The sequence below is a fragment of the Phacochoerus africanus genome, chromosome 2 (genome assembly GCF_016906955.1).
Source record: "Phacochoerus africanus isolate WHEZ1 chromosome 2, ROS_Pafr_v1, whole genome shotgun sequence".
Lineage (NCBI taxonomy): Eukaryota > Metazoa > Chordata > Mammalia > Artiodactyla > Suidae > Phacochoerus > Phacochoerus africanus.
This window is the reverse complement of record NC_062545.1, coordinates 87,103,922-87,119,043: the sequence shown is the minus strand read 5'-3', so window position 1 is coordinate 87,119,043 and position 15,122 is coordinate 87,103,922. Positions and strand designations below refer to the sequence as shown.

General features: G+C 33.9%; 1 protein-coding gene across 8 annotated transcripts in view; it reads right to left on the bottom strand.

Moving 5' to 3' along the window:
- Positions 1-15,122, bottom strand: part of PHIP (pleckstrin homology domain interacting protein) — a 128,992-nt gene that overhangs the window by 93,062 nt on the left and 20,808 nt on the right. For 6 of the 8 annotated variants that reach the window (XM_047763551.1, XM_047763543.1, XM_047763501.1 and 3 more), the window contains exon 7: positions 1,243-1,403. In XM_047763551.1, the coding sequence (XP_047619507.1) occupies positions 1,243-1,403 (161 nt within the window). Of the gene's footprint in view, positions 1-1,242; positions 1,404-5,011; positions 5,089-6,381; positions 6,560-12,588; positions 12,622-15,122 lie in introns of those variants that run through there. The other 2 variants (XM_047763520.1, XM_047763526.1) reach the window with 2 other exon arrangements.

Below are 15,122 nucleotides of genomic sequence, written 5' to 3'. Positions count from 1 at the left end.
CAGTCAGAAAATTTTTTTAAATTTCACTTTCATTCTGCTTCACTGAAAACAGTATGCTGCTCTATAGCACTAGAACTATATCTAGTCACTTATGATGGAGGATAATGTGAGAAAAAGAATGTATATATGTATGTGTGACTGGGTCACTTTGCTATACAGCAGAAAATTGACAAAAATTGACAAACACTGTAAAATAAAACACTGAAAAAATAAAAATCATTGGGGAAAAAAAAAAGAAAACCATATGGATAAAAGAAAAGGTGAAAGGAAGAATACTAATGTAGGAAATGATTGGCAAATGCCTGAAATGGTTTCTGGAACCAGGAAAAGATATGTATGGAAATCCTTTCCCACATCCTGCCATTTAGTTGTTTTATAGATGACTGGGTAAATGGGAAAAGGAGAGAAAGTAGATATAAATAAATCTTAGTTCCCAAGCATATGTACTTAAAAGAGGAATCTATGATTGTTATGACCACATAAAAGTCACAGCTGCTCTCTCTAAAGTCAGAGATAGGAATTTCCACATTAACTTCCATTTCCCATTTAAAATTAGGAATCCTGTGACTGAGTGCACACCTTCAGCGCAAAGAGTAGTATTTAATTATAAGTACAACCCTAGCAATGTAGTATAACCCTTAGTGGATATAATAGTTAAGGTACCTAAAAATAAACCTGAAATATTCCTATAAGTAATTTTCTCACTTAAAAGCTGAAAAGCTTTGCTTTTCTGCATTCAACAAGTTAAAAGAAAGAGTAATAAACAAACCCAAAGGGACTCCTTGAATATATAGATATATTAAAGAATGAGGTGCTAATATTAAAAGATAAAAATCAGAACGTTACATATGTTCAGAATTTTTTCTTCACTATTTTAAAGGAAATTTATCAGACCCCTCTAATTTACTTTAACACATTACGCGAAATGCCCTTGGTTTAGAATTAAAATTATTGTATGACGTACAAAATGTCAAACTGTATTATTTGATATAATGCTAGAATTGCACTTATTCATGATGTAGGACCATAATGTAACTATAACTGTGCCATAACAAAGCTTTGAGGAATGTTCCAAACTTGAAGTCCAACTTTAAGTAAAACCTTCTGTTACAGTAAGCTAAATTACCTGAATTTCTAATTTTTCAGTAAAAGAAAAAAAAAAGGTTTAATTTCAAGTATAACTATAAGCAATGTTTTTGCACTCCAAACATGAAATAAGATAATACTTTAGAAACTACTTACAGTAAATATCCGTCTGCCAGTTCGATCAAAAGTTACACAGTAGACAGACGACAAATGTCCAAGAATTCTTTTATGCATTTTCATGTGCTGGTACACTGCAGTTGGAACAAGTCGCTCAAGCCTGTATTTCCCATTCAGCTTCCTTGAAAATAAAGTATCCGCTATGAAGAAAAGGGGGAAAATAAGTACAATTCAGAACTTAATTTCCTTAAATGTCATCTTTTAAGAAATCACATATTTCAATTTCTCATATTTTAGTAAAAATAAAGATGTTTTCTAATGTATATGGCTCCTGGTTAAAAGCCTTCGAAACAGTCAGTAAGAGCCCATTATTTCACCTTAAATAAGTTAAGCCAGGCACTATTATTCTCATTTTACAAACAAGCAAATTCAGCTAAATGACCTGTCTAAAATCACAACATAAGGCATGAAGCTATGATTAAAACTCAGACTTCTTTACTCTCTGGCTAGTGTTCTTTAAACCCCCAAATCATTTTTATATGACATTATTTCTTTAAAAGGCGCCCTGTGAGATAAATCTAAATATGACATACTGAATGTTTTTAAAATTTTTGCAACAAGTAGAAACAGAGGATAATTTGCTGTGTTATTTTAAAAGATAAACTGGGGATCTTGCCACTGCATTACGCAGTGTCAAAGACCTGAATAATGAACCTAGAACCTATAGTTTCTATAAGCTATAGAACCTTCTAAAACCTATAGCTCTTTTTCCACCTGGTCCATTTTAACCCTCTTTCAGGATATGACTGAAATTTATCTTCTGCCACAAAAGCTGATGTGCTGACTCTGGCCCAAAATGTTCTTTTCCATCTAAATTACTACTGTACTTATTTTCTATACTGCTACTTACAGACAAAGAAGGTGCTCAATAAATATATGCTGACTTATCTGTAGGCACATGGTTCACCTGCAGATTATCTTTGGTGTGACTACCATCTACATTGAATAGTAAGCACTACACTTTGTCACTTAAAGAAAATTAAATATATGTACAAAATACTTAAATAGTATTAATAATTATTACAATTATGCTCTAAAGATGATGAAATACCAATATCTCAGGTGTATTGTAAAGAATCTCAGTATTTATTATTTTATTTGCACACAATAAATGTTTGGCTTACACTATGTTGCAAGTGAAAAAGAAAATTTGGGGGACTGGCAAGGAGAGAGGTAGAAGAATACTTCTCAGGTTCTAAAGCAGTAATATTTCAGGGAATAATTATATCATGCTTCGGCGTTCTTTTACTACATCAATCATTTTATATTCTGCTAAGGTATATCTCATGCCATTAGCATATAAGTTTTATGATACAATCTATTTCAACATCTGTGTACCTAAGACAAACTATGAAAGTTGTTAAATTTGTATATTTAGACTTCAACTCGTTACACAATAACAGAGATTCAATACATTTCTAAAAAACCCTCAGACATTTTTCCTTATGCACAGAAATGGCCTGATGAAAGACATCCTCCCAGTGCTTTGGCTCCAAACTTATTTGGAGCAAAGATCACACAAAACCACAGGCATCAACTGTCCTGCCAAATAAGAACTCAAATGACCTTATCCAAACATGAAGGATCAATGACATCTCAGACTTACTGTCTGTTCTGTAAGAAAAATAAGTGATACATGTAACACAAATGTTGACAGTGCTGTGTTACCAAGATGTAGTTTAATTTCCTACATCTAAAGTTTACAAAATTCTCAAAATGTCAAATTTTATTAAAATATTTAAAACTGTTCAGGTATAAAAATGATTGTTGGAGATAACCATAAAATCCTTAATGATGATCAAGCACTTTTACATGTCAAAATCTTTTTAGATGAATTTGTTATAAAGACTATTTATAATTCAGAGTTGATAAAGCCAAAAAAAAAGAAAAAACCACTTCCCTTAAGAGAAATGTTACTACATTCTTAAACATAGTTTTTACTGAATATTTACCTAAACTGGTATTAAATCTTTATTTTCATTTTGAGAGTCAACTGATAAAAATATCCCTTTTAAAAAGTTACAGTCAACATTTCAAGTAAAACCTTCCAGAAACAACATAAAGTGAAATGTATTTATAGGTAATACTATATTCTACATTACTCTATGTCATGCTTTGCTACCAATTAACTATCGAATATCTACACTCTGACTGCATCCTAAGGGAGAAGGTACCTAGCAGCGTCTTTGCTCTCAACCAATTTACAAACTGGTACCATTGTACTAAAAAACATGACATACAGAGAAAACAGTATGTGGACGTCCCAGGTGCTAAGCTGGTGGTTCAAATTTGATACATGGAGTTAAATAAAGTATAAATAAGGTTCGATAGCTGAAGTTCAACCGAGAAGGTTTAATTTGAAGAAGACCTGACCAGATCGAATGAGCAGAGAATTTTTATAGAGGAGAGAATGCTGTAGGACTCCCATTCAATAAACTCACATTTCCTTTTACTATATAATTTGCATAATGTCTTATCTTCCCTACCAGATCCTAAGTACCTCAAGGACAGAAATTCTGCCTTATCCCTATTTCCTACAACCAAGTGTAGAGCCTTTTAAATAAAAAAGTATATAAATGAACCTTCATTAATACTAAGAAATGCAAGATGGTTCAATTAAATTTACAGTTTTATAGCAGAAAGGCAAATGGCAATCATTCACTTTCTAAATAAATTGTTAATAGACTAATTGGATTTTTGAGTAAAAAGGAAATGTCTCTTGGATTATAGGAACTCCTTAAATTTTATTAAACTAGAACATCAATTTTTAAAATGAGCATGGTTAAGAGGTCACAAAGGAATAAGTTCTTTATGTGACATTATTATAGTTTTAACCTTAAATCAAGTAACATATATGACTTTGGTTTAAAAGTACATTTATTTTCCTAAGTGGGGTGATGGGAAATACACTTAAATTAAGCCTGCCAAAGCAAATCTCTATCTTCTTCACTTGGCAAGTTCTTTCTTACCCGCCAGGGCCAGTTAAAATGTCAGCTCCTCTAGTAAGGCTATAGTGAATGGTTGCCCTATATCATGCCTCTGTTCGAAATTGCAAATGTTCTTCATTTCACTCAGAATAAACACCACACTCCTTATACATCAACCTACCAAGATCCTGCATAATGCTGCCTCCCATTACCTCTCTGGCCTTATCCACTACTTCTCCCAACATGTCAGCTATGCTCCTGAGGTCTCTGCATGGGCTATTCCCTACGGCCAGAATACTCTCCTCACATATGGCTAATTCCCTAACCTACTTCAAATCTTTCCTCAGATGTCTGCCACCTTCTCACTGAAGCCTAACCTGATCAGTCCATTGAAAAGTACAACTCATCCTCTCCCAACACCCATATAACGCCTGATCCCCTCTATGTGGCATAGTATTTTTTCTCCATCATTTATCACCTTTTATTTCTTAATTACATTCACTGTTTACTTCCTGCCTCTCCCCCCCCACCACGCTACAACATAATAAACTCCACATGGGCAGGAATTTTTTCTGCTTTGTTCTTTGATTAGCCTGAAAGCTGACAATGATAGCTGGCACTTAGTACAAGGTCAAAATATTTTTGGTGGATTTAATAAATTAATTAAACATCAGTAAACAATTGGGTTTAGGAATAAAACGAAAATGGATATCTTTTTTGGACAGATTATAGATTCAAAATATCTCTGAACAGTTACTTATTTCAACTGCCCTACTAAATGTATTTCATTTGGAGGGAAAGGGGTAAGTACAAATATTTACCCAGTCTTCTGAGTGAATAGACCAGTAAGGTGAAATAAAACTTCCAGAAATCACTGTTATCCATTTGAAATACCAGTCTTTTTAAAGTATGAAGAGAGAAAGGAACAAAACAGTGAAAAGTGTCATCTGTAGCAAATCACTGAACAGCCTTTGAAACAAAGTCTATGTGCTCAAGTCTACAGAACTAATTTCTAGAGATAAACAAAAGGCCCACAATTTGTTAAAGTTAGATATAACTGCATATATAACTACATATATATGAACAGTAGGGTCTTAACTATTACTTCTGTGGGGATATTCTAGGTAATAAAATGGTGGATAAAATTCCCCCACAAGTCACTCTTTCCTAGTACAGACCAAGTTATTTTTCAATAATTGATTTATTTAATCATAATACTAATGCATACTCAATGGAGAAAATAAGAACATGAAGGTCTTTACATAACTCTATCACCTAAAGCAATCACATAAAATTTTGCAGATATTTCCCTCATAAACAGCACTTTAATAGCTATGTTATATTCCTTAATGAAATAAAAGTTAGGCTTTACGTTAGATATTGGTTTAAACTTGACACTGAGGAGATTTTAAGCAAGGTATTCTTTCTCAATTTCAATTTCTCAAGTTATACTTTCAGAAACATCTTCCACAATATACTTGGTTTTCATATTATGCTGTTCTTTGACATCTCACAGTTTTGCAAATTTACAAAGCCAAAATTCTATCAGTATTTTTTCTTTTCTTTCATAACTACTTCCACTGCTTTAATGTGAAGGGTCCTCCTACCAGCCAGCAGTATAATACATATCCATTTACATTTTATTTTACTTTTTTGTGGCTTAAATTTCTCACTTAACCGCTAATACATTTGAAGTTTTAGTATATACTGAATTTCTAAAAATGTTTCTCCCCTAAATAACAAATCTTTTGTTCCAATCTTTTCACTAAATAATCCTTCTCTATTCCATTAAATTGTGATTATCTTCTACATATATTTCTGTGCTAGGCTGCTAATGGCATGTTGATTTATATGCCAGTACCAAAACTTTAAATTTACAATTAATGACAGTTTACTTTTATCTGGCTATTCTTCATGAGTGTCCTTTTAAAAATATTTTATTCTTATCTTTTATCTGACTATTCTTCATGAGCGTCCTTTTAAAAATCTCCTATTCTTGATTTATTATCTAATTTGAAGGTTACTGCAAAGTTTTAAAAATAAATTTGTTGGAAACTAAAGTTTAATTTCATTCATATATAAACAACTGACAACTGTCTATCCAGGGACATGGTACGTGTATCCTATAGCTGGGCTCAAGTTTTCAATGCAGCTCATTTAAGAAAAAGATAATAAACATAAGCATATTTACCTCAGTTTTTCTCATATACAAATTGTACCATTTGGCCAAGTTCATGGGGAAAAAAAGTGGGTGGCTTCCAGAAAAGAGCATCTGCAATAACCTTAGTGACTCCACTGTTGAGGATATTAAAAAATACATAAAATCTCTGCAAATAAGAAAGAGCTAAAGTAGAAATATCATCTCTCTCCAAAAGGTTTTCTAAGTACTATTTTTCATTTTTTAATTGAATTATAGTTGATATACAATGCTATATGAATTACAGGTATACAATATAGTGATTCACTATATTTAGAGGTTATACTCCATTTATGGTTATTATAAAATATTGGCCATATTCCCAGGATTGTACAATATATCCTTGTAGCTTATTTTATATATAAGTTTGTACCTCTTAATCCTCTACCCCTATACTGCCCCTTCCCCTTTCCTCTCCCTACTGGTAACCAATAGTTTATTCCCTGTATCTGTGTGTCTGCTTCTTTTTCTTATATTCACTAGTTTGTTGTATTTTTTAGATTCCACATATAAATGAAGATCATACAGTATTTGTCTTTTTCTGACTTACTGCACTTGGTGTAATATCCTCAAGACTACTATCCTGCTAAGTACTTTTAAAAAATGGACAAGGATACATGGTACAAACTGCAATTAATTATCCAAGATCAAAATAAGTCCTTGTTGGATTCCCATCATGGCTCAGGGGAAACAAATCTGACTAACATTCATGAGGACACAGGTTTGGTCCCTGGCCTCACTCAGTGGGTTAAGGATCTGGCATTACCAAGAGCTGTGATGCAGGTCACAGACATGGCTCAGATCTGGCGTTGCTGTGGGCTGTAGTGTAGGCCGGTGGCTACAGCTCCGATTTAACCCCTAGCCTGGGAACTTCCATATGCCGCAGATGTGCTCCTAAAAAGACACTAATAATAATAATAATAATAATAATAATAATAATAATAATAATAATAATAAGCCATTGCTTGAAAAGATGATTGGGGGAAAATTACAATTAACAAAAATGCACGTTAGGTTTTGTTGTTGTTTTGATGCTTATGAACAACATAATATGCTGTAAGTATCTACTCCAGTGTAGGAAAACTATTTCCCCCTAACAATAAGAACTATTGGGCTTAGGACTAGTGCCTACAGCTTTTGCCAGCTCATGAAAGCAGAGCCCTGCTGACAGCAGGTCCAATGCAAGAAGCGTGTAGCTGTAGATTCTAAAACCTAGAGATTTAACTTTTATGGCAGTAGAAGAATTAGATGAGGAGGCAAAGAGAAGAGAGAATATATAATTCAGAGGGTATAGCTTAGGCCCTTTCCTGATACAGAAAAAAGCATACTCAGATAAGTAACATCAGAGTGTTTACCAGAAGACTTTATTTTTGGCTGTGCCCAGGGCATGTGGAAGTTCCCGAGCCAGGGATCAAATCCGTGCCATACCTTCAACCCAAGGTGTTGCAGTGACAAAGTCACATTCTTAACCTGCTACACCACAAGAGAATGCCATTGTATTATATTTGGACTAAATTTATTCTGTGATTCTGCCTAAAGAAAACACTTGGAAAGCTCCCATAGTTTCTGTATATAAAATGCAAAATAAGTTATAATTTGTAATTAATAACCATATAAATAGTTCCTAAATTAAAACACAAAAGAGAATGGATTCTGGATAATCAGTACCTAGATTTTAATTTCCACAATCTGTGTTAATAAAGGTTTATAACTATAAAACAAGAATTTGGAAACCTACAGAACTAAACTTGAATAAACTACAAACATACCTCATTTTTACTGTGCTTAGCAATAAAAAAATTGAAGGTTTGTGGCAACCCTGCACTGATCAAGTCTACTGGCACTGTTTTTCCAACAGCATTATTTTCTAAGGCATCTACACTGTTTTGTTTTGTTTTAGAAAAATGCTACTACACAATTAACAGACTATAGTGCCCTAGGAAATCAAAAACTTGGTGTGACTTACTTTATGGCAATATTCACTTTATTGCAGTGGTGTACAACCCAACCATAATATATCTGATGTATGTATGTACAAAAATAATGATAGACACGTAAGCAAGACCACATGAAAACAAATTTCAAAATGATTTACCCCTTTAGACAATAATTTTCCCAACAAAATAATGCTATATCCATGACCAGGCACTCGGAGGGCAATTTCTTGTCTCTATAGGGTATTTGTGATTTCCATCAAAGTATTATGTAGCATAAGGCATTTGGTAATGCATAACTTTACATAACATTTTATTTATTTTAAATAATCACAAATAATGTGTTTTGTGTGTGTGTGTGTGTCTTTTTGCTATTTCTTTGGACCACTCCCACAGCATATAGAGGTTCCCAGGCTAGGGGTCGAATCGGAGCTGCAGCCACCGGACCATGCCAGAGCCACAGCAATGCAGGATCCGAGCCACGTCTGCAACCTACACCACAGCTCATGGCAATGCCGCATCATTAACCCACTGAGCAAGGGCAGGGACTGAACCCCCAACCTCATGGTTCCTAGTTGGATTCATTAACCACTGCGCCATGACGGGAACTCCCACAAATAATGTTTGAATGAAAAGGAGATGATGCAACTGTATTGGTCACAAAAAAACAGCCATGTAATTCTGTAAAAGAGAAACTATGCCAAAGCCAGGAGTCAAATACCTTAAGAAAATAGCTATAAGGAAAGAGAAAAGTTACCAGAGGTTGAAGCTAGAGAGGTTCTTACTCTGACTTCAAGAATATCTTATCTGCTGCAATTATAGGGAGGAAAAAGCTATGGAAAACTATTATGATGTATAGCAGATTTGAAAAATAATGGCTACTATTTCCTGAGTGCTTTACTACGTGCCAGGCACAGTTCAAGGCACTTTATATATGCTCTCATTTAATTTTCACCCATCTGTAAAGGTGGGTACCACTATTATCCCCAATAAGGGGGTATTTCTTACCAACAAGGAAAGGGAAGAACAAAATGAAACTCTCCCAGGGGTGAAGTCCAAGTTTGAATTTAGGCAGTCTGATTCCAAACAGTGCACTCTTACCACTCCACCACACTGGCTAGGCAGACAAATATTAGACAGAATGGAAACATACCTTTTTATATCAGATACAAGTGAGACTGGTTAATTCTGGGGCTGTTCTATTTTTCCAAGTTTTCTCCATTGAGCATACATATAGATCCTGATTTTTTTTTTATTAAATAAAGTGTAGCTCAATCTACCTTGAGGAGCTCAAAAGAGCGGTATGAAAAAATATGAACTGTCTAAAGAGATTAACTTCAAAGACTGATAAAAGTAAGTCCAGGGATAAAGATGCAAGGAATTTAAATTTATTTAATCATAATAAAACCTAAAGACTAAGTATATTAAAGTATTTGAACGTATGCTACACCATAGAGAATAATCATTGCCTGTTCAACAAGGAATTCAATGATATACTGCAAAGAATTCACATCCAGTTTGATTCAAAACAAAATAACACAAAGGGCCATCAATTTTGTCTATAAGTTGTTTTTTTTAAATCTTTCCCATTAAGTTTCTGAAGTAAAAGATGGCAAAGATACTTTAGGTTCAGTTTATTTGGGAATGAATTATATAAATAGGAACTTTTAACATTTATTTTCTATAGAGCCACAATTGAAAACCTTACCAGAACAATTCTTCTGAATAGCCTAATAACTAGAGTACTAACAGATATTAGTAGGAAATCCAATCTAATATTGAGAGCCAGAGATCATCTGGGAAATAATTCAACACAGGTTGGTTTATTTCTACACTCCTATTATCCTGTATCTAGCAACAGACCAACATACAAATAAAATGCCAAAACAATAATCATAATGAACAAAAATACCAACTTTAGTTTAAGTAGGAGGGGGCTGCAACACTAATTCCTGTAATTGGCCCCTTTTTTTGGCCATGCCCATGGCATACTGAAGTTCCCAGGCCCAGGGAGCAAACCCCAGCTGCAGGATTGACAAGGCCAAATCCTTAACTGCTAGGCTACCAGGAAATTCCTATAATTAGCCTTTTTGTCCACAAAAAAGGGGGGGAAGGCAAGAGAGAACAGAAGAGTAAAGGGAAATAATTACCTGGGCAACACAACGCCCCTGAGAGCTTCTCTCCTTATTTTACAACTGTAACTAAAATAATTAGTATGCACAGTAGCTGCCCTCCAAATCTCTACATATTCAATTTTGATGGTTAGTTGTATCTCCTGTTTGAAAGACAGCATGTTTTTTAAGATTTAGCAGATATCACAAATATGAATAATGTCTGAAAAGGAAAACTCAAACACTAACTGAAATAAAATACACAAAATGAAAAAAAAATGATTTCAAGAATTAAGCAAAAAATATCATGAACCAAATACACAAATAAGCACTAAAAAAACCAAACCAACCAACCAAACAAAAAAAAGACATTACAATTATTAAGATTGTAATTCCTTAGAATTACACAATTACCTGATTTATATTATTCTTCTTCATCATCTCTTTCCTATGACGAAGGAAACTAGGCGATGATACAGAAAATACTAGTGGTATAATATTTTCAGTTTTAAATACTTAAAGATTTTTAATATTTTATAGTTCAATAAAATTTTAAAAAATCAGTTTTGTTTTATTTCAAACATTTTAATCATTCAATTTTGAGTCAACAAACATTTATAGAGCACCTATATGGGCCAAGTATGGGCTAAAGGATGTTAACAGAGAAAAAGAAAAGACAGTACTTACCATCGTGGAGATTGTAGTTTATCAGGGAAGATAGACATGAAACAAGGACTTACAACAATGACACGTGTCATCAAATGGAAGGTACAGGGGAATCTTGAAATACACAGCAGAGGGTCCTAAACATATAGGGGAGTGTGATATCAGGGAGTAAGGGAAGATGTCTCTAAAATATTGACATTTAAACTAAGACCAGAAAAATGAACAGCCAAACAATGTTGGTGGGAGGGAAGCATATCCTACCGAGGTTGAGACAAGAGCACATGCAACAGTCTGAGGCTGAAAGAGCGTAACATTCAAGCAACATAAGGAAGTTGGGTAGAACGGGCACAGAGCACAAAGGGGCAAGTGTCAAGGGGAAAGACTGAGAAGGTAGAGGGCAGACTGTGGAGTACTTTCTAAGCTTTGTCAGGCACTTGGGGCTACTTCCCAAGAACAATAAGTTAATGTTTTTTTTAGGGAAGAATGTAACTAAAAGCAAAAGCTGATTTTACAAAAGAAATCAGGGAGTTCAAAAACCAAAATTTTAGAAAAAATTAATCAGTGTGCTAACCAGATTACAAAGGCATTCTCAAGGAACTAAATATTTTCTCCCCAATTTATTTATCTGGTAAGATATGAACTTGAAAGAACACATTTTTTCATTGTTTCTAGAGTTCATATACTGGAGCATAATTCAAAAGGCTCCTATACCCAAATCCATAAATGGACGCAGGTAGTATAAGACTAATGGATAAAGAATTTCACAGAGAAGGCAAAAAGGTGCTATATAAATGTGATATCAAGATAAATGCATAAGATCAAAACAAAATAACCAGGGATATAACTGAGTTAGTTCTACCTCTCATTAATAAAGTGGTGGTATCTTGCAGAATTATTATGAAAAGCAAATAAAACAAAATGTTTTGTAAACTCAAAGGTATTATGTATTAACATCTACACTGACTGTCCTTAAACAGTTAAATCCTCGTATGTTATAAAAGTAAATGTTACTGAACAGTTTTTCTTATACTTTTTAAATACTTTTATGGGAGATTATTTGTTCCCCTGAATTTTTCTTAAGTAGCTGAACAAATTGCTGCTCTGTTTATATAAATATCCACTCAGCCCGATCATAGACTTTTCAGTCTCAAGATGTCTAGGAAAACATTTAATCCTTAACTTCAAAGGTTCCCTGAAGAAATTAAAAATAAAAAGTCAGAGACTTTATGAGCAATATATGATAATTTGTTTCACTTCCAGAGCTATGAAATTTAACATCTCACCCAATAATCAATCTGAAAAAAATACATGATGCAAACTAAAAAAGGAAATGGCTAGTGTTTCCTAATTAAAACTGCTTGCCAGATACATCACAGGGATGGGGTGGGGTGAAGACCTCTCAACACATCTATAACCTAAAAACAAATTTCATCTTATGATTTACAAAAAGAAAATAAAACACAGCTACAAGAGCAACAATTTAAACTCACCCAAGGAAACAGTCATTCTTCAAAGTGCCTCCCCTTTTTGGTCAATCATAATTTGAAAAGAAATTTGAGCAAAAGAAAAAATATATAAATAATAATATCTATTTTATACACTTGGTACTTTGGCATAATGAACATTAGCTTTATTTCCCTTAAAAAGCAAAAATGCAAATACATTTTAGTAGTCTCTCACAGCCACCTGTTCTTAGGAAGAAAAAAAAGAGAGAGAAGGAAGTAGAGGGGCAGGGAGAATAGAGGGGAAAAAAAAAAAAAACCCTGTGGCAAACGTAAATATGAGTATCATTCTGAACTTTTTTTGTTCCACCACAGTTCATTAATTACATCAATCACATACTGCTTCTTCACACAATATTTACTAATGCTGAGGAGCTGGGTCTATAAAGAATAAAACATAACCTCTATCCTCCAGGCCCTAACAGTATAGTAAACAAATGTAAATAAATGAATATCATTCAGGGAACAGATTAAAAAACAAAAACCAAGACCCTACACACAGCTAAGTTGGAAACGGTTAAAGAACAACACAAATTATAAAACTATATAACCAGAAAAACAGAAGACTATAAATGGTGGAAGAAAATGAGTTCTGAAAGAAAAAAATGGTTACTGAGAAAATAATAGATCAAACTAAATGTATGCAAATAAGTGATGGGTAGACACCTAACTAAAGATAAAGTATGGACTATGAGAATATCAGGGAAAGGACAAATGAACAGAAAAGAAACCATAGGTTCTTGACTCCTATGATTTGCTGAATTATTTGCCAAATGCTAAATCATACATCCTATGCTAAACCTCAAATATTTACAAAACCACCTTTCTAATAATTATGTAAGAATAGTCACATGAAGAAAAAATTAATCCTATAATTCCAGATCCTAGTCCAGTGCCAGATTTAAGAAACTACCAATTGCAGAGTAAGTCAAATACTGGAAATATGGCAAAATATAACAAAGAAAATGAGAGGGGAAAAGAAGCTTCCCTTTAAAACTGTAGTCAAGATTTATTAGCAAAATAATTCATTAATGATCAATAATGACAGGAAGAAAGGTAAAAAGTAACTTTTGTTGCTGCCTACTGTGGGCCTCACTTTGCTGTCTCATTTAGGCCTCCAAATAAATGGATATGGTAGCTATTATCTCCATTTTACAGATGAGGAAGTTGAGAGGCTGAAAAATTAAACAATTTGCCTACAAAAGCAGAGTCGAGATTTGTATGTAATTTTAAGTGAATACTTGTTACTTTTGTTCAAACTAGTTTGTGGACAAGATGTAAGATTCCTCTTAAGGTATTGTAGTGCCCCCTTATTCATGGTTTTTCTTTCCATAGTTTTAGTTACCAGTAGTCAACCAAAGTCCAAAAATATTAAATGGAAGATTCCTGAAACAAACAATTCCTAAACTGAAATTGCACACCATTCTGAGTAGCACAATGAAATTCTGCGTCCTCAGCTCAGCTCCATGCTACCCAGGAAGTAACCATCTCTCTGTCCAGCACATCCCATCAACTAGTCACTTAGCAGCCTGGTTATTAGCCATCTGGGTTATCAGACCTGGGTTAACAGATTGACTGTCCCTCATACTACAGTGCTGGTGTTCAAGTAACCCTTATTTTACTTAATAATGGCTTAAAGCACAGGAATAGTGATGCAGGCAATTTGGATAAACCAAAGAGAAGCAATAAAGTACTTCCTTCTAAGTGAAAAGGTGAAAGTTCTCAACTGAGTAAGGAAATTAAAAAAAAAAAAAAAAAAATCCTAAACTGAGGTTGCCAAGATCTACACTAAGAATGAATATATTCTATCCATGAAACTGTGAAGAAGGAAAAAGAAATTTGTGCTAGTTTTGCTGTTGCACTTCAAACCGCAAAGGTTACCACCATACTGCGTAAGTGCTTAGTTGAGGTTAAAAAAAAAAAGGCATTAAATTCATAGAGTATGATATTTTGAGAGAGGAAAAAAAAGCAAGACCATGTTCACATAACTTTTATTACAATACAGTTGATTCTTGAACAACACGGATCCCCTTTTACTAGGATTTTTTCAATAAGTACTTATATAGTACTACACTATTGTGGGGTGGTGGGAAGCCAGAGCCTTGGTTAGAGGCTGCATTATTCAAGGCTCAGTTAAAGCCTGCATTATTCAAGGGTATAATATTACAATTGTTCTATTATTAGTTATTGTTGTTGATCTCTTACTGTGCCTAATTTTTAAATTTTATCATAGATACATATATATAGGAAAACCCAGTAATACACAGGGCTTGGTACTGTCTGCAGTTTCAGGTATACACCAGAGGTCAAAGAATAATCCACCAAGGAAAAGGGGCAACTACCGTACATGCTTTTTAGCGTAACTGTATGTTTGTGTTGTACAGCTGTTTTCCAAGGCAAAATTGTTTCCTTACACACAGACATTTTTAAGAATCAGGTTCCCCAATATTCCTTATCACCACCTACCAAGACTGCAACCTTGCTGCAACAACTAAACAACAAAGATATGGAAGTACCTAGGC